This window comes from Mytilus galloprovincialis, chromosome 4 (assembly GCF_965363235.1).
Source record: "Mytilus galloprovincialis chromosome 4, xbMytGall1.hap1.1, whole genome shotgun sequence".
Lineage (NCBI taxonomy): Eukaryota > Metazoa > Mollusca > Bivalvia > Mytilida > Mytilidae > Mytilus > Mytilus galloprovincialis.
In genome coordinates, this window is record NC_134841.1 from 14,725,596 (window position 1) to 14,747,965 (window position 22,370).

A 22,370-nucleotide genomic window follows, 5' to 3' on the forward strand; every position below is an offset into this window, starting at 1 on the left:
GATAACAGCTAAAAACATTAGGATGTTCTTCTTTTAATACTTCAGTATTTATATATTCTCTACCTGGACATTGAATCGTTGCATCTGGGACATATTTGCAATGTGGATCCATTACACAAAGAACTTCGCCAGTTTGAACTTCCGGACCTCTTGTCAGAAATGAGGGTACGTCTGTCAGATGGTACACAGCATTGAATCCAACTCCATACTGTCCAGTCTTAGTTGGATCTCCACCTTTGCTGCCTATTCCAAGCCTTTGGATTCCTTCTATATCAGACTCAGAAAAATAACTGTTATTACATACAAGAACAGCAGGTCCTTGCAAAGGCTTCCATGTTTCGGAAAGTAAGTTGTCTGTTGGATGAGTAGAAAAGTCCATGACAATGTGCACTTCGGTAGCTTTTGCGTCATCTGCATTTTGCACCATTTCTTTTAGTACCCCAGAGTCACAAGGATAGCCCGAAAGTATACGGTTTATCCTAGTGATCAGTTCTTCATGCTGACCGAAGTCTTTTGAATAAATTTTCGTCGGTCTAGAACAGTCGGCTACTTTTCTTTGTCTTTTGGTATTGATTCCTAATGGCACTGCGATTTCAGGGGAGATACTTTGATGTGTAAATCTCATTGTATCTGTGGACTTTGTATCGATGCTGTCAAGACATAACGTGTGAATAGCGCTCAGAACTCCATCAGCATCTGGAATATATAGCTTTCCAAGAGTGTCACTATCAATTTCATCGCTGTTGAGTGAATCAACTAAAACCTTCAAAAGTCTAACATAAAGTCTCACTTCTTTCTCCTCCATTGCATCTGATCCTTGATTAGACTGATATGATAGTAACTCGTCTATTACACGTCGGGCAGGACATTGCTTTTTAATTTTAAAAAGATTAACAAATCCTTTTAATTTTCTGATATGTTCTGTCTTTTTAAGGCTGTACAGATACGGAATACAGTCTTCGGACATATCCATAAACACTTGACTAGGTTTTACAAAACTACTACCAAGTAGTAAAATGTTTTTGTCCATATAACACTCAGCTATTCCATGTAAAAGACTAGCCTTCTCTTCTAAATGTAAGTTGTGAATGGAAATGTCATTGATGTACTTATATACACTCAGTGTTGTGTTGCTCAACATATGTCCTCCATCACCAATTCCATTCTGACAAACATCATTGCTAAGAATGGATAGATTGTCTAATGATTGCCCAAGATCAACTGTGTTATTTACACTAAGTTTTGTAAAAAGTTCGTGGTAACTGTCGCGTGAAAAATAACTTTCATCCAAAACCGGAAAAATACATCCTACAATATCAGTCAATGTTGCGGAATAAATTTCAATTGGACGTTCAAAAACTACAGAGGTATCTTGTCTGTGCTTTTCATCACAATATGTATAATGCTTACATTCATCTTCAGGGTGTGCAAATGTATCCGCAGCCCAAGTCCATTTCCAGTCATTTGGTTTAGATTTGATTGGCAAAAACTTAATCGACTGCAATTTATTCAACAGTCGTTCGTTTTTTATGATACTCGTGTACATCTTATTAAGATATTTTACAAATTGTGCACATCGATCTAGTGCACATTGAGCGCAGACTGTAGCCAGAGATTGTATTGAAACTGCTCTATCTTCAATTAGATCGTCTGAAAGTTGGTCTGTTATCATTCCAAGATTTTTCAAAGTAGTCAATCTATTTGATGCAGTGTACTCTGTCCCAACCACAAACCGTTCGTCTTCAACACAAAAAAGAACATTCAGAGGTCCTGTTTTGTTTACTATTTCACTAGGACGTCTAAAGAGTCTATTTGGAGCTGTCGGTATGGATGCATGATTTTGCAAAAGCGCAAGTAACTTATCAGATGCATTGTCCAATGCATGAAGCATGAGCTGGTCTTTGATTTGTTCGTCCCAAATTTCATTTGAAGAGAGATGAGGTAAAACTAATTCTGAATAAAAGGTAATGACATTTATTATCCTTGGTTCTATTACTGACTCGCAGCCTGCATCTTTAAAACATGAACCTAATCTGCTTGGTAATTGCATCATTGTAGTTGTATCGTTTTCAAGAAGTTGAATACAAACAGCAAATGCCTTGTCACCAAATTCTGTTTCGAGTATCTTCGAATCAAGAAATTTACAATGGTCAATTGATGTAAAGTTTTCTTCTCTCCTAAATACTTCATTATCTTTCTTTTCATCTGCTACTTTTTGATAAAATGAAACTTGCAATTTACCAAAGTTGGTCTGGTTTTCCTCTTTCTTATACTGTACAGGCCATTGTTTGTGAAACTGTTCTTTCGTATCAATGTTTAGGTGACGAAGATTTTTTAGGAACAATATATAGGCATTACAAACTGCATCCATCATCAAAGCTTCATTCCAGTCGCTCTGTAAAGAATCTTTATCGTCTGTTGTTTTACATGAGAGTCGTCTGCGATCAAATGTTACAGCAAAAGAGCCATTGATGTGAACTGGAAATTTTGTTTCAACAGGCAATGGGAGGTAACAGAAGACATGACTTGTTTTGTAAAACCCGAAAGGTAATTCTTTCAATTGGCAAGTCCTGTACTTGTCCCCATGTATGTTTTCTACTGGGCAAGCCACGCTACCTAGAGGCAGCAAACCCTTAACAGCTGAATCTATTGCAAGAGTTTTGCTTCTATCTGTACCAGTTGCCCATGTTACAAACCATTTCGTTGATGAAGAACTCCCGTGTATCCCAATATGAGCTAATCCATCTGTTGCTTTGACTGATATTTGCAGTAAAATACTGAGTTCAACTGGAGACAGGTTTTTTTGGGGGTCTGTTCTAACGTCTTCAATACTTGTTGAAAGTTCCTGTAGTACTGATTTCCTGCTTTCCACAGAGGTTATTCGCATGGGTCTTTCAATTAACTGCAAAGTCTGTTTTTGTAGACTATATAGAAGAGTAGCATTTTTAGGATCCTTTTCATTTTCCGGTAGATGATAAAATTCGACGGTGGTTACATTTTGTGTGAATAACAAGAGATTTCCACCAGCCTCTGCAAATATTCTCATCAGACTTATCATCTGCTCATTGTTGTATGGTTTGTCACTTATTTCGCTTAATGATGCTTGTTGTCTAGTTCTTAGTGGCAGCCGAAACAAAGTTCCATTATAACATACATTATCTTGCTGAACATTTAGATTACATCCAAACACGCCATTATATGGCTCGAACTGGGATCTTTTTCTTTCTAATATTTTTCTATTTTTCCGAAAATCAATTTTCAAACCAGGTTGTTTTTTACGCTTGAGTGCATCCCCAAGATAATCATAGTGAGGATCAAATATCACCATTTGGTCACCTGTTACAAAACTTGGAACCTCTGTCAGGTTGTAGACTGAGCAAAATCCAAGACCAAATTTTCCGATTTTAGTTGTGTCTGTTTCTTTCGTAGCACCACTGACTTTCGTTATACTCTTTAAGTCTTCACTCGAAAATTTTGCGTTGTTGTACGCCCATAGTGCTGGTCCCTGACATTCAAACATATTTTTATCTAGTAACATCCTCCCATATGTTTCACGATCCCTTTGATCGTACATAAAGCAAACCTTTGTTGCTCCCGCATCATCAGCATTTTGAATAATTTCTTTTGGTACTGAAAGTCCATCTTTGTACGCTTCGAGTAGATTTTTTATTCTTCTGGTCAGAGGTTCACTCTGTCCCCATTCTTCAAGAAGTTCCGCATCTTCGAGCAAAGTGTCTGTCACCGATTGCACACCTAACTTTTCAGCAGTATCAACTGGTACATCTTGATGTACAAAGTGCTTTTCATCTCCATATATGTCATCATCATCTTTCGAATAATTGCATTCTTTAGGATGTTTCAACACGACCTTCAATTTATCTTGTTGCTGGATCGGGAACAATACACCCTCAACCTGATCGTCCGGAGCATCTTTAACAATGTTCAAAATATTTACAACGAGCTGAAGATCTGTTTTTACCCTCTCAATTGTTTTGTTGTTGTTCTTGTATTTTTCCTGGATCATAGATTGAACTCTGATCAATAATCTGGTGTTCTGCTCTTCAATACAATTCATTTTCCTAAAGAACTGTAACAAAACAGAATCTTTTAATTCAACAGGCAAGGGTACTAAATACGGAGTGAGGTTGATATCAGATGGTTTAGTTGTCAAATAAACACGGTTAGGTGCTTTAAATCCATTTCCTGTCCAGATCCATTTTTTTGTGTATAAATTCTGAAAGAGAGTGGTCCCATCATAGTGTGATGCCAAAAATCTGTAGATGTCATTAATGATTGGTAACAGCTCAGGTTTGTTCTGGTCCTTATATTTCTCAGTAATAATGAGTAGCTGGTTTACTACATCGGACACAGTGGGCTCTATTGTCCAACCAAAACAACAGGCCAAATTAGTCGTAAAGTCACGGTTCAAAACTGGCCTAACACTTCCTACTAATTTTGTGTATTTTGCGTCAAGCAAATCACTAGGTCGACAAAAAGTAATCTCGGACGTGTCTGTGTACCATGGTAGAGACAGGGGGAATTCACATCTCCGCTGGCTAGGCTCGACAAATCGTAGGTTTGAAAGATGATGTGACAGCTTATATCCAGAAATGTTATTATTCAACAGTCCACTAAATCTCTGTAAAAATTCCAACAATTTTTCTGATCGTTCTTTCTCTACGTGTTTGTTTGAGTTACTATGAATGTGTTGTGCACAACAAAGTACATCTTGTGGAGTGACATCGTTAACTGTCTTTAAACCTAGTTTTCTCATTATTTTAAGTTCAACAATCAAATTTTGTTTCTTCGGAAATCTATTCGAATCTAGAATTATCATTGATAAAATAGTATCTTCTGGATCAAATAATTCTGCTGCTCGTCTCCTCCGTCCATCATTGCTGCATACAAACGGGATGTTTTTAGCAAGGCTCGTCATTTTGTCGCTCTTGTGGTAACATGAAATATTGTTCAAAACATATTTCATCATATTTTCCGTATCACTCTCAGAATATTTGCTACTCAAATTTTGCAAAATGTCAATAATAACATCTTCCCTGTCGATGAATGTAGCATTCAGCAATTGTGCTAGCGATCTGTATTTTGAGTCAGAACAGTCTAAAGTTTCCCTAAAGTATTTCAAAGGAAGACCATCAGTGTCAGCAATAGATCTAACTTGGTTTAACGACACAAATCGGCGTGAAGTGTTCTCAACAAACAGTTCCAAAGAAGAAAAAAGACTAATCAAATGGCTGTTCATGTTAGAGTATCTTGAAATGTATGTAATTAACTGTGTTCTTTGAGAGTCTGTGACTGATTCATTGAACTTTTGAATGAATTGGTAAACACTGCCATTTGTTTGAACTTTTGTTAACATCTGGAATACATTTTCCACTGTCGGCAAATAAACAAAGCTGCGAATGCTTCTGTGACTTTCAATTTCTGAAGGTATAAAATCAAGAACAACAATATCCATGTATTCCAAACAGCAACACACATCCGAAGGAATATCGAACGAGCCACTTGATTTCAAAAGAAATACGGTAGATATTTTGTAAAGTCCGTTTATCTTGGTATTTGGTATCAAATGCAGATGACTAAAGCAGTTCAGATCATATTTCTGAATGTAAGACCAAACTCTCTTTAGCCAGTCCATCCCTACCGGATGTGATTGGTTCCATTGAATACATTTCTTGGTTGTTGGTCCAATATACTTCGCTACAGTCGTTTGTATTAGGTTTGCAACATCGCGTTGTTCGTGAAGAAGTGCCAGCTGATAGTTTCCTGTAATAAATCATATTTAAATTAATTTATGATATAATAAAAATAAGACTAAATTGTTAAAATTAAATATGTTAAACTACGTCCAGATTACCAATTTCACATTGTCATGTGCGTAGAGTTATTTTTGATTTGTTAACTAGTTTGCCCAATATTCAGTTGAGTAGAAATGGACTGTGGACTAAACATTGAATGATCAAACAGTTGAAAAAATAATTGGAGTGATAAATTTCTAGAATAATCAAGAATTTGCACGTGTTGTCGATCTTATCATATCCCACTCGTAACTCATAGCATCTGGCAGATAGAAAAAATCGCGTACAATTTACAGATTCAAATGTTTATTTATATAGTTTTAAGATAGATTAATAAATAAACATGCAAAAAAGGTAATTATTTTTCAATAAAGGTTCAACTGACGTTTTTGTTTATGTTAATTACTTTGTAAATCTAGCCAATCAAATCATGTATGCTACTAGTTCTTGATGTTCTCTCTTTCTGTCATAGTTTCAAGTTAATATACTCCTCTCTGTGAAGTATTTAAGGTCTTTCCCCTACGTGAGGAAAGACCTTATTGTTTTTCTAATGTTTTTTTTAAGGTCTTTCCCCTACATGGGAAAGACCTTATTGTTTTTCTAATGTTTTTTTAAGGTCTTTCCCCTACATGGGAAAGACCTTATTGTTTTTCTAATGTTTTTTTTTTTCTTTTTTTTCTTCCAACATTTTTTTGACATGCCCGCTTCTTGTTTCTGTTGAAGTTATTAACACGAAATATGGACCATCGCTAGACCTCACCAAGATGTATTACCAAATGACTCTGTAAAGGATTTCATCATCCCCTTTAGGAGTTATCTCCCTTTTATGGATTTTTTTCAACATGGTCCCCCCTCGTAGGTTTTAAAGATATCATGACCTTAATTAGACAAAATGTAGACCTTATTATGATGTATTACCATGTGAGGCTGAATAGGATTTCATCGTCCCCTATGAGAGTTATATCCCCTTGAAACAATTTCTTTCCTTTGCATTTTTCTCAAAAAGTATAAGAGATAGAATCGATTTGAAAACGGCAACATGTACAGGAACAGATGGCAATGTTAATGAAATGTACAATCATTTTGTTATAAACCCTTATAAGGAGTTATTCCCCTTGAAAAATTGTACATAATTTTAGAAAAATTGTCTTTCCAAAACCGGAAGTCGTAGAGACTTGGGACCTTCACCAATTATCTTTAATTCATGTGACCTTCAATACGCACCCAAGGTCAAAGGTCACAGAGTGCAAAATAAAATTACGCTGTAATTTCAAAATGTCATATTAGGAAAACCATAAGACTTTGCTGCATACATACAGCGTATAAAATGTTCCTCTCGACGAGCTCTACATTTTATATAATAAGCCCAAAAATGTCCGACCGTCTGTTCAAAAGTTACAACGAGATGATTCTTAAAAGTATAGTATTTTGTGTATATCTTTTTAAAGGTAACAGATATCAATCTACTATAAACAGCAAAGATGATCAGTAATTCAAGACCTTCAATTTGAGGTCAATGTCAGGTCATGATGAAATTTCACCTTGACCTTCACATTATACTATGACCTTGACATTGTGATATTTGAAAGGTAAAGTGGTCTTGAGTTGAATGGTGGTAATCCCATGTCTCTACGACTTCCGGTTCTCAAGTTTGGTATTGCATCATATATTTGATGATTAATTGTGACCTTGGTGAACTTTGAAATTGTCCCAATTCTTTTTCTATAATGTTGTCCTTTAACTGTAGATCATTTACCATTTAACAGATTTGAGATATCTATTGTTGTTTTAGAGATAATGCAGTTTGAAATTTTGCGAGCGGCGGCATATATTTCTGAATCAACAACAGCTTACCACTTAAAATGTTTAAGAAATTGAAGAGGTTAACATAGTTATATGTTTGACCAAATACCAAAAACATTCCATGGAAAAAAACACCAAAAAATCATTTTGAAATTTTCATGTTTTGCATTGACTTTGTAAATTTCATAACTTCTATTTATATCGTTGATATTGCATCATTTTTGGCACTTTGTCAAATGGGGTCATCTGATATATCAAATTGAAGGTCTCAATAAACTCTTCTTAAAAATGAAAATTTTAAACCTCTTTTTCATCCCAGGCGGAAGGGTGGGGTCATTTAGTGCAAAAATTCAAATTTCTCAGATGGTAAGGTTGTCGCATATCAAATGAAAGAACATAAAGCGTACATTTCAAATTTCAAATTGACATCCCCCAAAAATGGGTTGGATGGGGTCATTGAGTGCAAAAAATAAATTTTCTTTTACTATAGGGTTGTTGTATATCAAATGAAAGGTCATAATGTGTACATTTGAAATATCAAATTCCCAACCTCCAAAAATTGGTTGGATGGGGTTATTAAGTGCAAAAATCAAACTTTTCAAAACATGGCGTTGTCGCATATCAAATGAAAGCTCATCTACCCTGTGTTACATATATCATACTTCCGATCTCAAAAATGTAGGCGGATGAGGTCATTAAGTGTAAAAAGCGAAAAGTTTCAGAAGGTATGCTTGTCGTATATCAAACGAAAGGTCGTACAAAGAACATTACGAAAACATCACTTTTACAGGAAAGACCTTTCAATTGTTTTACAAACAATTGAGATACTAGCTTCTTTTTCTTTTTAAGGTCTTTCCCCTACTACATGGGAAAGACCTTATTGTTTTTCTAATGTTTTTTTTTTCTTCCAACATTTTTTTGACATGCCCTCCCCCCGTTTCTATTGAAGTCATCAAGACCAAATATTGACCATCGATAGATCTCATTATGACGTATTACCAGATGAGGCTGTGTAGGATTTCATCATCCTCTTTGAGAGTTATATCCCCTTGAAGCACTTTTTTTATTTGCATTTTTCTTAAAAAGTATTAGAGATAGAATAGAATTGAAAATGGCAGCATGTACAGGAACAGATGGCAATGTTAATAAACATAAAAAAATTGCAGGTTATTTTCCCTGATAAGAAGTTATTTCCCTTGAAATATTATACATTTTTGGAAAAATTATATTTCGAGAACCGGAAGTCGTAGAGACTTGGGACCTTCACCAATATTCTTTAATTCATGTGACCTTTAATTTGCACCAAGGTCAAAGGTCACCGAGTGCAAAAAGAAATTACGCTGCAATTTCAAGCTTGCATATTAAGAAAACGATAAGAGTTTGCTGCACTCATACTGTGTATAAAATGTACCTCTCGACGAGCTCTACATTTTATAAATTAAGCTAAACAATGTCCGACTGTCTGTTCAAAAGTTACAACAACATAATTCTTAAAACTATAGTAACAAGTGTATATCTTTTAAAAGGTAACAGATATCAACCTACTATAAACTGCAAAGATGATCAGTAATTCAAGACCTTCAATTTGAGGTCAAGGTCAGGTCATGATGAAATTTCACCTTGACCTTCACATTATACTATGACCTTGACCTTGTGATATTTGAAAGGTTAAGTGGTCCTGAGTTGAATGGTGGTAATCCCATGTCTCTACGACTTCCGGTTCTCAAGTTTGGTATTGCATCATATATTTGATGATTGATTGTGACCTTGGTGAACTTTGAAATTGTCCCAATTCTTTTTCTATAATGTTGTCCTTTAACTGTAGATCATTTACCATTTAACAGATTTGAGATATCTATTGTCGTTTTAGAGATAATGCAGTTTGAAATTTTGCGAGCGGCGGCATAAATTTCTGAATCAACAACAGCTTACCACTTAAAATGTTTAAGAAATTGAAGAGGTTAACATAGTTATATGTTTGACCAAATACCAAAAACATTCCATGGAAAAAAACACCAAAAAATCATTTTGAAATTTTCATGTTTTGCATTGACTTTGTAAATTTCATAACTTCTATTTATATCGTTGATATTGCATCATTTTTGGCACTTTGTCAAATGGGGTCATCTGATATATCAAATTGAAGGTCTCAATAAACTCTACTTAAAAATGAAAATTTTAAACCTCTTTTTCATCCAAGGCGGAAGGGTGGGGTCATTTAGTGCAAAAATTCAAATCTCTCAGATGGTAAGGTTGTCGCATATCAAATGAAAGAACATAAAGCGTACATTTCAAATTTCAAATTGACGTCCCCCAAAAATGGGTTGGATGGGGTCATTGAGTGCAAAAAATAAATTTTCTTTTACTATAGGGTTATTGTATATCAAATGAAAGGTCATGATGTGTACATTTGAAATATCAAATTCCCAACCTCCAAAAATTGGTTGGATGGGGTTATTAAGTGCAAAAATCAAATTTTTAGAACATGGCGTTGTCGCATATCAAATGAAAGCTCATCTACCCTGTGTTACATATATCATACTTCCGATCTCAAAAACGTAGGTGGATGAGGTCATTAAGTGTAAAAAGCGAAAAGTTTCAGAAGGTATGCTTGTCGTATATCAAACGAAAGGTCGTACAAAGAACATTACGAAAACATCACTTTTACAGGAAAGACCTTTCAATTGTTTTACAAACAATTGAGATACTAGTTTTTCTTTTTTTTCTTCCAACATTTTTTTGGCATGCCCGCCTCTTGTTTCTGTTGAAGTTATTGAGACCAAATATGGACCATCGCTAGACCTCACCAAGATGTATTACCAAATGACCCTGTTAAGGATTTCGTCATCCCCTTTAGGAGTTATCTCCCTTTTATTGATTGTTTTCAACATGGTCCTCCCTCGTTGGTTTTAAAGATATCATGACCTTAATTGGACAAAATGTAAATCTCATCATGATGTATAACCATGTGAGGCTGAATATGATTCCATCGTCCCCTATGAGAGTTATATCCCCTTGAAACAATTTCTTTCCTTCGCATTTTTTTCAAAAAGTATAAGAGATAGAATCGATTTGAAAACGGCAACATGTACAGGAACAGATGGCAATGTTAATGAACAGATACAATTATTTTGTTATTAACCCTTATAAGGAGTTATTCCCCTTGAAAAATTGTAAACAATTTTAGAAATTTTTTATTTCCAGAACCAGAAGTCGTAGAGACTTGGGACCTTCACCAATAATCTTTAATTCATGTGACCTTTAATATGCAGTCAAGGTCAAAGGTCACTGAGTGCAAAAAAATGTTACGCTGCAATTTCAAGCTTACATATTAAGAAAACGATAAGACTTTGCTGCATACATACAGCGTATAAAATGTTCCTCTCGACGAGCTCTACATTTTATATGATAAGTCAAAAAATGTCCGACTGTCTGTTCAAAAGTTACAACGGGATGATTCTTAAAAGTATAGTATTTTGTGTATATCTTTTAAAAGGTAGCAGATATCAACCTACTATAAACTGCAAAGATGATCAGTAATTCATGACCTTCAATTTGACGTCAATGTCAGGTCATGATGAAATTTCACCTTGACCTTCACAGTATACTATGACCTTGACCTTGTGATATTTGAAAGGTCAAGTGGTCCTGAGTTGAATGGTGGTAGTCCTGTGTCTCTACGACTTCCGGTTCTTAAGTTTGGTATTGCATCATATATTTGATGATTAATTTTGACCTTGTTGAACTTTGAAATTGTCCCAATTCTTTTTCTATAATGTTGTCCTTCAACTGTAGATCATATATCATTTAACAGATTTGAGATATCTATTGTCGTTTTAGAGATAATGCAATTTGAAGTATTGCGAGCGGCAGCATGCATTTCTGAATTAACAACAGCTTACCCCTTAAAATGTTTAAGAAATTGAAGAGATTAACATAGTTATATCTTTGACCAAATATCAAAAACAATCCATTGAAAAAAACACCAAAAAAATCATTTTGAAATTTTCAAGTTTTGCATTGACTTTGTAAGTTTCATAACTTCTATTTATATAATTGATATTGCATCATTTTTGGCACTTTGTCAAACGGGGTCATCTGATATATCAAAATGAAGGTCTCAATAAACTCTACTTAAAAACGACAATTTTAAACCTCTTTTTCATCCGAGGTGGAAGGGTGGGGTCATTTAGTGCAAAAATTCAAACTTCTTAGATGGTAAGGTTGTCGCATATCAAATGAAAGAACATAAAGCGTACATTTCAAATTTCAAATTGACGTCCCCCAAAAATTGGTTGGATGCGGTCATTGAGTGCAAAAAATAAATTTTCTTTTACGATAGGATTGTTGTTTGTATATCAAATGAAAGGTCATGATGTGTACATTTGACATATCAAATTCCCAACCTCCAAAAATTGGTTGGATGGGGTTATTAAGTGCAAAAATCAAACTTTTTAGAACATGGCGTTGTTGCATATCAAATGAAAGCTCATCTACCCTGTGTTACATATATCATACTTCCGATCTCAAAAATGTAGGCAGATGAGGCCATTAAGTGTAAAAAGCGAAAAGTTTCAGAAGGTATGCTTGTCGTATATCAAACGAAAGGTCGTACAAAGAACATTACGAAAACATCACCTTAACAGGAAAGGCCTTTCAATTGTTTTACAAACAATTGAGATACTAGTTCTATTTGTATCTATTCTATCTGATGAGTTAAGCCTTTTCAACTGATTTTTATATTTCGTTCTTATATTCTAATGTAAAGCACTGTTCAACTCACTCCAAGGTTTAGGGGGAGGGTTCGGTCCCATTAACATGTTTTACCCCGCCACATTATGTATGTATGTGCCTGTCTTAAGGAGCCTGTCGTTTGTTGATATGTTACATATTTGTTTTTCGTTCCTTTTTTGTAAATAAAATTGGGCCGTTAGGTTTCTCGTTTAAATAGTTTTTCTTTTGTCATTTCGGGACTATAAAGCTCACTATACAATAAATGTTTTGCTCATTATTGAAGACCGTATGGTGACCTGTAGATGTTAATTTCTGTGTCATTTGGTCTCTTGTGGAGAGATGTCCCATTGGCAATTATACCACATCCTCTTTTTACCAAGATGCCTAGAAAATTGTAAAAAGGTAAACAAAAAAACACTAAGAAAACAATAATTCGTAAAAGAAGACATCGGAACATTTTGATGAAAATAGATAAAAGGTATATCTCAACATTCTGCATTTATTTTGCCCTTGTAAGATGTTCACTTTATATAGCGGACACATCTTTTAAACTGAAGAGACATGTATTGTCGAAATGCGCATCTGGTGCAAGAAAATTGGTACCGTTAATTTTATTACTACCACTGGGTCGATGCCTCTGCTGGTGGACTATTAGTCCCTGAGGGTATCACCAGCCCAGTAGCCAGTACTTCGGTACTGGCATGAAAATACGGATTTTTTGTGTCAAAATTTGCTGATACAAAATATTAGAAATTATTTTAAATTAAGGAATGTATCTCCCTCATGCAAAGCTCTGATTCCTTTCACTGATTTGGCTATACTTTTTGGACCTTTTGGATTATAGCTCTTCATCTTTTATATAAGCTTTGGATTTCAAATATTTTGGCCACGAGCATCACTGAAGAGACATGTATTGTCGAAATGCGCATCTGGTGCAAGAAAATTGGTACCGTTAATTTTATTAAACTAGATACACCAATGAGGATTGTGATCAAGTTTGATTAAATTTTGCCGAATACTGTAAACAAACATATTTTTGCGTTTAGCTTTTTCTAGCCCACTTTTCAGCGATTTAATTTCATATTTTTTAAATTTTGTTGAGTATTTGTTGAGTATTCAGGTTTTTTTAAAATATTCGCGATGGTTTTTATTCAAGTTATTTCTCAAGAAAATCGCGAAATAAGATTGCTCGCGAAAATCAGTCGTTTTACAGTAATTAAACAGTTAACGGATGTGTGGAAAAGAAACTACTGTAAGAGCTCCAGCTTTAACCTTAATTTGTAGTTAGGAGTCACATAGATATAAAGCTTGTTTGTTTTAACTATTACATTTTATGTATAACTACCTTTGCTCGCCGCTGTGAAGAGTTTGTTATAAACTTCGTCCTTCAGTCCTTGTCTAACAAACTTCTCCTCTTGTCCAGGAAATAAATGTACTTCTTCTTTACATACAAAAACCTGATTGTTCTGGTTACCATGATCAAACGAACAGAAGCAACCGTTGGTCAGGGGGAGTAACTCTAAACCATGTAATCTGGAGAAGCTGCCATCAGATATTAGATAACTTAAAATGTCAACTTTTTCCTCGCTTGTGAACGATTTGTAAACTGAATTTGACTTCATGCTCTGGCAAATGAAATCCTGGGACAAAGTTTGTATGGAGATGTTTTTGCTTTTCATTACATCAATAATGTGTTCAGGTACATCAACTAATGCAATGCTTAATGTCTGCATTAACCTGAAGATTGTTGTCTTCACATCTGAAAAGTATAAAACAACTATTTTTTTTCAAAAACAAAATAAAAATGAAATGTAATCAATAATCTAGGGTTTTTTTCACTGCAATAATGCATCTGAAGAAAACTCATTGGAATGAGATGTTTATTGCAAAACTGATGAAAAATCATAAACCTATGTGTAGCATTAATGACTTCTAGCACAGAAGTCCACTCGAAATGGGGTTTAGTATCTAATGAACAAGGAAAACATGTACATTTTATAATCAATGAACCATGAAAAATTGGTCAAGGTCAGATGTACCCTGCCAAACAGATATGTACACCTTACTATCATTACTTCTTCTACAATTACTACACCCATAGACTACCCAACTCTAAGCACATAATACTAATAAAAAACCAAACTAAAGTTCAAATTGAATACCCACACGACAGTGCCATGTGCTGATTTTAATTGCACATTATGATACATAATATCATGTCGACAAAATATAGTCAAGTAATACATAATTACTACTGAAATCAAAACATTTCATATAACATCAAATAAATTCACATAAGCAAGATAAAAAAATTTAACTGAGAAACACGTCTATTCGAGTCGGCCCTGTCGTGCTGAATGGCTATATCCCATGAAGCGCGGGAAAACAACTAACGGTCTATGGGAGACAACTAGAAGAAATTAATTTCAATCTAATTCAGTTCCTTCAAACGGTTGAAATTACATATGTTTTGCATATTGTTGATATATTGCATACAGTATCTAAGAAACACATTTAACAAGGAAAACTTTTCATTCACCAAATAATGGTGACTTATTACATACAATGTAAGAAAAACAGACCAAAGTAAAAAAAACTTAATTGTAACCACTGAGGGAACCATTAAAATTAGGTCACGGTCAAATGACACCTCCCAGTCGGACATGTTCACCTTACAGCCATTCTATACACCAAATATAGAAGACTTAGTGCATACAGTATTAGAACAAGAATGTGTCCATAGTACACGGATGCCCCACTCGCACTATCATTTTCTGTGTTCAGTGGACCGCGAAAATTGGGTCAGAACTTTAATTTGGAATTAAAATTAGAAAAATCATGTCATAGGGAACATGTGTACTAAGTTTCAAGTTGATGTGACTTTAACTTCATCAAAAACTACCTTGACCAAAAACTTTAACCTGAACTGTGCACTATCATTTTCTATGTTCAGTGGACCATGTAATTGGGGTCAAAACTATAATTTGGCATTAAAATTAGAAAAATCATATCATGGGGAACATGTGTACTAAGTTTCTAATTGATTGGACTTCAACTTCATCAAAAACTACCTCGACCAAAAACTTTAACCTGAAGCGGGACGAACGGACGTACAGACGAACGAACGAACGGAGGCACAGACCAGAAAACATAATGCCCCTCTACTATCGTAGGTGGGGCATAAAAACGGACAAAGGCACAAAAACTTAACTAAACCACAGAACCATGAAAATGCGCCAGTTGGATCCGACACCTTGTTATCATTCCATTAATCATCTTCTTCATTTTTTTAAGACGAATATATTCTAACCATTCAAACTATACTCACCACTGGAAACATCACTGCAAAATATCTTAAAGACAGCTTCTTCCGGACGAATCCACTTCCCGCCACAACTATCAGAGAATAGAAATGGTGTCCTAATAAGTGCATCAAACAAAGGATCTGCAATCAGATTCCAGTGACTAGTTATTAGTCTATGATCAGGAATTGATTTGTACACCAGGTTCAGTCGCTCAATAGAATTTCCATTGTCTTTGCATGTTTGTATCAGATCTTGGATAACTTTATCATATACATCTACTAGGACTTCTTTTAGTAAACATTCGTTCCACCTATTCGACTTGTCTCTGTGTCCCTTCAGCAAAATTTGATCAGCAGAAGGCCATTTAACATGCCTTCTATTTTGACTCAATGCAAAATATCCGTTCACGTGAACCGGATATCCAGTCAAGCTTTCATTTTGTAGGGGTAATGGCATCAGACAGAAAACATGACCTTTGAACTCGGGGTCATTTGTTACTGGCATGGCTATGCTGACATATGGACTGTATGACAATGATTCGTCCTGTGAAAGTTTTACTAATTCTTCTGACAGATTTCCACCTTTTAAGCAATGTAAAACGAACCAGCTATGTTCTAATGAGTCTACAGAACCGGTTTGGGTTTCGACTTTCAATTCAAACTTTGTGGAAAACGTTTTCACTGTAATATCACGACCAACTTTTTTCATGTGACTGTGTAATTCAGACCTTCTTTCGCGTACTTCATCCAGACAGCTATCTGCAATTTTCACAGTAAAATGGGGTCTGTCTGAAACATTTAATCCAGATGTATCACCCATAAATAGCTCTATTTTCTCAAGACATTTCAGGAATAACAGTTCCACGGATGCCTCTGCTTGAAAAGCATTGAAGAGATCTAATATCTTCTCTTTGTCATACACATTATCTGACAAGTTGGTTTTCTGCTCCCTAAGAGGAAAACGGAATAGTGTGCCATCAAAATCCCCAGAATCTAGTGTTCCTTGGGAGAACTCAAACAACCCATCTAAGGCATTTAAACAGTGAGAAACATCAAGACACTTTTTATATTTATGGAGTTTGTTCAGTTTCATATTGATGCAGACACTATCAGCACTTTTATGAGGGTCAAGCACTAGCATTCTGTTGCCACTTATTATCATAGGATAATCTGAAATATATTTTACATATGAGTATAATCAAAGTTACTGACAGCTTCTGACAACTTTTTTTAACAGTTACCTACTTAATTATCAAGAACAAAAAAGGACACAAAAATTTTCTACACAAACTTTATACCTCGACAATAGGCCAGCTGGTTTTATAATAGTACAAACGGTCAAGATTCTCAAGAGCGTATCATAAGGACATAACATCCCACTCTATTACACCAAAATATAGACACTTTAACAGGTGTACATTCAATACTATAGGTTGCTAATAACAGCTTCTGTTTGTTAGATAAACAGAAAAACTTCGTTAAATGCAGTTGGGAAACTTTTAGGAACTTTGGTCCTCAATGCTCTTCAACTTCGTACTTTATTTGGCCTTTTTGAACTTTTTTGGATTCGAGCGTCACTGATGAGTTTTTTGTAGACGTAACGCCCGTCTGGCGTATATACAAAGTTTAGTCCTGGTATCTATGATGAGTTTATTTACTTGTGCAGACAATCATGATCGACGTATGGTGAGGGCAATTTTAGATGTTGTTTTTGGTGGGGTTCGTGTTGGTTGTTTAGTTTTCTATGTTGTGTCATGTGTACTATTATTTGTATGTTTGTCTTTTTCATTTTTAGCCTTGGCATTGCCAGTTGGTTTTCGTTTTATAAGGTTGACTGTTCCTCTGGTATCTTTCGACTTTTTTTTAATGGATTCCACATTGACAGAAAGCAATGAAAAGGTTTAAAAAAAGCAATAACTAAACCTTCCAAAACGGGATCATAGATGGATTTATGCAATCATAATGCAATAATACCTGGTACCCGTAAGGTAGTGTGTAAATATACAATATTCTTAGTCCTACTGAACTCTGACGAGTCAATATTGAAAAATCAACCTTACTACAGAATTCATTCACAAAACAAAAGAAACAACAAATATACCAAAAATCAAATAAATCATAAATGGAATTTAATAATACATTATATCATCCGATGTATGAATATAGATTTAAAATCACTGCTCTGCACACAATTTGATACGATATTGAGAATAACTAATTTATAACATGAGGTTTGCATGTGTTATATGATTCGGAAATTTAAATTGTAGTCAGGAGATTTCACGAAAATTCCACTTTCTGCAAAATAAAAAACCTTTATAAATCCCTTTATATCCATACCTGGATTATAAAGTGCCACTGATTTTGTACAATAAAAAGGACTTATCTTTTCTTTCCTGTTATATAGAACTCTCAATAAAGTTCAAATTGAAAGAAACCGTGTTTTTCTCACTTGTTATTTTGAACACTCAATAGAGATTAAATTGAAAAGAATTATTCTATTCTAACCTGTTATGTGAAAGACCGACTTGAATCCCAGTCCAAACCGCCCAATTTTTACAGGATCAAACTCTTTAACACTGCTATTAATCATCTGTATTCCTTTCCAATCCTCTTCTGTAAAGTTGGCATTGTTATATACACACAGCGCTGGACCCTGTAAAATGTTCATTTGTAAATACACTAAACGCTTTAGCAATTTAAGTCTAAACGGAAAGCCCTTAAAGCATTAGCCACGATATATTAAAAAAATAAAAAATAAATTATTTTTTGTTCAATTATTAGTTGTCATTATCATGTTATATTTGTTATTCTCGTGGTGTTTTGTCTGATGCTTGGTCCGTTTCTGTGTGTGTTGCGTTTCGGTGTTGTGTCGTTGTTCTCCTCTTACATTTAATGCGTTTCGCTCGGTTTTGGTTTGTTACCCCGATTTTGTTTTTTGTCCATGGATTTATGAGTTTTGAACTGCGGTATACTACTGTTGCCTTTATTTAGATTATTTAAGAAAAATAGTAATGATTACTCGCTTTAAGCAGTCAGTTTGGTTCAATTTTGTCAAAATAAGCGAAGAAACACCACTTATTAATCATTACTTGAAGGTAAATAAATCGACCTCATTGATTCTGTATTTATAGCTAGATATATGTTACGCATGAACTAGGTGCGTTCAATTACTGAAAGGAAAACAATATGTACTATTTTTAGCCATGTCGGCCATCTTGGTTCACAGGCGGGGTCATCGGACACATTTTATAAACAAGATACTCTAATGATGATAGTGGACAAGTTTGGTTAATTTTGTCTTCGTAGCTTCAGAGGAGAAGATTTTTATAAAAGAATACAAAAATTTATCAAAAATTGACTATAAAGGACAATTATTCATTAAGGGGTCAACTGACCATTTTGGTAATGTTGACTTATTTGTAGATCTTACTTTGCTGAACATTATTGATGTTTACAGTTTATCTCTATCTATAATAATATTCAAGATAATAACCAAAAACGGCAAATTTTCCTTAAAAGTACCAATTTGGAGCCGAAACCCAACAATGGGTTCTCCGATTCATCTGAAAATTTCAGGGCAGATAGATCTTGACCTGGTTAACAATAATACCCATGTCATATTTGCTCTAAATGCTTTGGTTTCAGAGATATAAGCCAAAATCTACATTTTACCCTTATGTTCTATTTTTAGCCATAGCGGCCATCGTGGTTGGTTGACCGGGTTACATTACAGGACACATTTTAAAACTAAATACCCCAATGATGATTGTGGCCAAGTTTGGTTTAATTTGGCCAAGTAGTTTCAGAGGAGAAGATTTTTTGTAAAAGTTAACGACGTTGGACGATGGCAGACGCCGACGGACGAGTGACTCTAAGTGATGAGCTAAAGATTGAATGAATATAGTATTTACCTTGAAATATTTTTTGAACTTCTTTTCCTGAGTTCCATCTCCACTGTTCACCGACCTTTCATCGAACAGAATTTTCATCTGAGACGCCTCAGCATCCTCAGCGTTCTGAATGATTTCCTAAAAACGGAAAAACAATAATCGATGTGACATAGTGAAGACTGACACAAGAACCCACAACGATTTTGGTCGTACATAAAGAGTTGGAAACAAGAATCTTCATGCATAACTCTGAAAAACAAAGATGGATACCTCCAGAGTGACATATCAACAAAAGCCGCTATTCTTAACAACCAATTCCACTCAGTTTACTCACAGGAAGATCTTAACAACATGCCAGATAAAGGTCCAAGCCCATATCCAACATTGAGTCCAATAAAAAAAAATCCAGAACGGAGTTACGCTGGAAGAATTGGAGAGGCAGTGGCAAATATGTTTCCACCCAGACAAATGTATGTAGTAATCCGGGTCTGGACGACGTTAACAGCACCAAATGTAATACTCACTTCATGAACACAGGTTAGAAACAATAGACATCGTGAAATATTTTGGGCTCACCATCTGCAAATTCAAATCACAACAAGACAACCAGACCACAGCGAAAGTCTCCATGACTCTTGGATTATTAAGGGGAAACTTAGGTAGGTGTACTTCAGCAACAAAAGCTACAGCTTATTCCACGTTAATAACTAAGACCAACCCTGGAATATGCTTCCCCGGTATGGGATCCTCACCAAGTTACTATCATACGTGACATATAGCAGGTAGAGACTAGCAGCTCTCTTTGTGCACAGTTGCTACCAGGACAACTCTCCAGGATGTTTCAGAAAGCTTCTGGACCCACTTCAATGGGAATCACAGCAGCACAGACAATGGAAACAGAGTCTTGTGCTGTATTACACGACTCAAAACCAGATGATTGTCATTGATCTAGCCACTTACTATGCATCAGGTGACAGTAGGACTAAGGGTCACCACAAATTAAGACAAACAAGAGTGAAGAGGGACGTATACTACCACTCATTCTTCCCAAGAACAACTACAGAGTAAAATAAACTCCCAGAATCTGTAGTGGAGTCCGGATCACTAGAGGACCTCAGGGCCAGAGTGAACACCATCTCCTGGACCCAGCCACATGTTAAATCGACAGCAGGATACCCAGTGTATACAGTTGTAATATAAGCATATTTTAATGTAAATACCATCCAGTTTTCCTGGTCTTGTACTTTTGGCCAGAGGAATGGCCTTCTGTCTGTTTGAGATGCGCCCGAGTCAATTGTTTGACCCTTACCGGGAATATTACAGTAGCGTAACCAGAACTTTTTCTAAGGAGGCTTTGACAGTAAATAAGGGGGGCTGCTCCAGTTGTGTTTCAGTGGTTTCCTATATAATCAACCAATTTTTCCCGCGAAAAAAGGGGGCGTCTATGGGGGAGAAGAAGAGGAGATTGAAATAAGTTACAAAACTATTCATTACTTGATCGTGCTAAAAGTGGAAATACTTGTGAATATTTTGGCAATTTGAGCAGTAATAGGTGTCATTTAATGAATGTGGGACTTTGACAGAATATTTCAAATAACGTTTGAACAGTTTACGGAACTGAGAACATGATTTTTCTAAAAGTTTGGATTGTTAATTGAAGAAACTGTTATACATTTTAGCACTAATTTGATTCTTTTATCTATGCAGTTTTGTTGAAATTTCGCATTTTTTTATTACTTATTCATCCAAGTTTCACACTCCGTTCAGGTCGGAAATAAGTGTGAAAAGGGGATCATATTTTATCTGAAACCTCAAAAGAGTGAACTTTATCTATTCACTCAGAAGGGGAGATATTATTTAAAAAAAAAACAGAAAAATGCTTTCTAACACTGAAGCCCTCCCTGGTAGTAATTGATAAGCCCTAATTATTTACCTTAATAATTTGCCCATCATCCGGGTACTCGTCTAGGATTTTCTTCAGCTGATCGATCAGCGGTGGTTGAAAGATTGGGTTGTATTCGGGACCATCTTCAGAAGACTCACCACTGTCCTCACTCGACGCCATTTCTGTAAAATAAAAAATTAAATTATTTTAAGGATATTGGTCTATCACCGCTTTCATTCTTGCCTTGCTCTTTTGAAACCCCAATAAAACTGCTGAATATTACGAATAAAGTTACTAATATTTTTTTGAATATTAAGTTTCCGTATATGTTAAAGGGAGCTTTGATATCGAACATGCAACTTGTGTCGTAACTACAATTCACTTCCGTTTTCACCACGAATGTGACCTACCGAATTAGAATGTAACCGGGTTTGTAATAACATGATCTGCTTACCCTACCGGAGCACCCTCAATTTTTTGGGGGGTTCGTGTTGCTTAGTTTTTAGTTTTCTTTTTTTGTGTCTTGTGTACTAGAGTTGTCTCATTGGCACTCACACCACATCTTCCTATATCTAGTATTATGTTTCTGTTTGTCTTTTTTAGCCATGGCATTGTCAGTTTACTTTTTTAGTCTGGTATCTTTTGTCCCTCTTTAATTAGGGTTTGAAAAACGCGTCCACTTTGAATCTTACTTCTATTCTTATTCTGTCAAGACTGGTCAGGGGTCCCGGTGGCCGAGTGGTCTAAGTAATTACTACTGTAATCATTAGCCAGTCAACATTTAGGTTGCACTCGACTCAAATCTTAATTGACTAGGATCGAAGGTCGTTGGTTTTCTACGGACACTCCAGCTTCCTCCACCATTAAAAACTGGCCGCCACGAAATAGCCCATCTTCGCTAGCGAAGATGGAAGTAGCCTAAATGCGGTGCTTAAAGT

General features: G+C 35.4%; 1 protein-coding gene across 1 annotated transcript in view; it reads right to left on the minus strand.

The window, feature by feature from the left end:
- LOC143071433 (sacsin-like) overlaps positions 1-21,614 on the minus strand; it is a 40,127-nt gene extending 18,513 nt beyond the window's left edge. Inside the window, exons 1-2 of the mRNA XM_076245700.1 lie at positions 21,481-21,614; positions 19,569-19,685 (exon numbers count right to left, since the gene is read on the minus strand). Of these exons, the coding sequence (XP_076101815.1) occupies positions 19,569-19,685; positions 21,481-21,612 (249 nt within the window). The 5' untranslated portion in view covers positions 21,613-21,614. The remainder of the gene's footprint in view (positions 1-19,568; positions 19,686-21,480) is intronic.
- Positions 21,615-22,370: the final 756 nt, after the last annotated feature.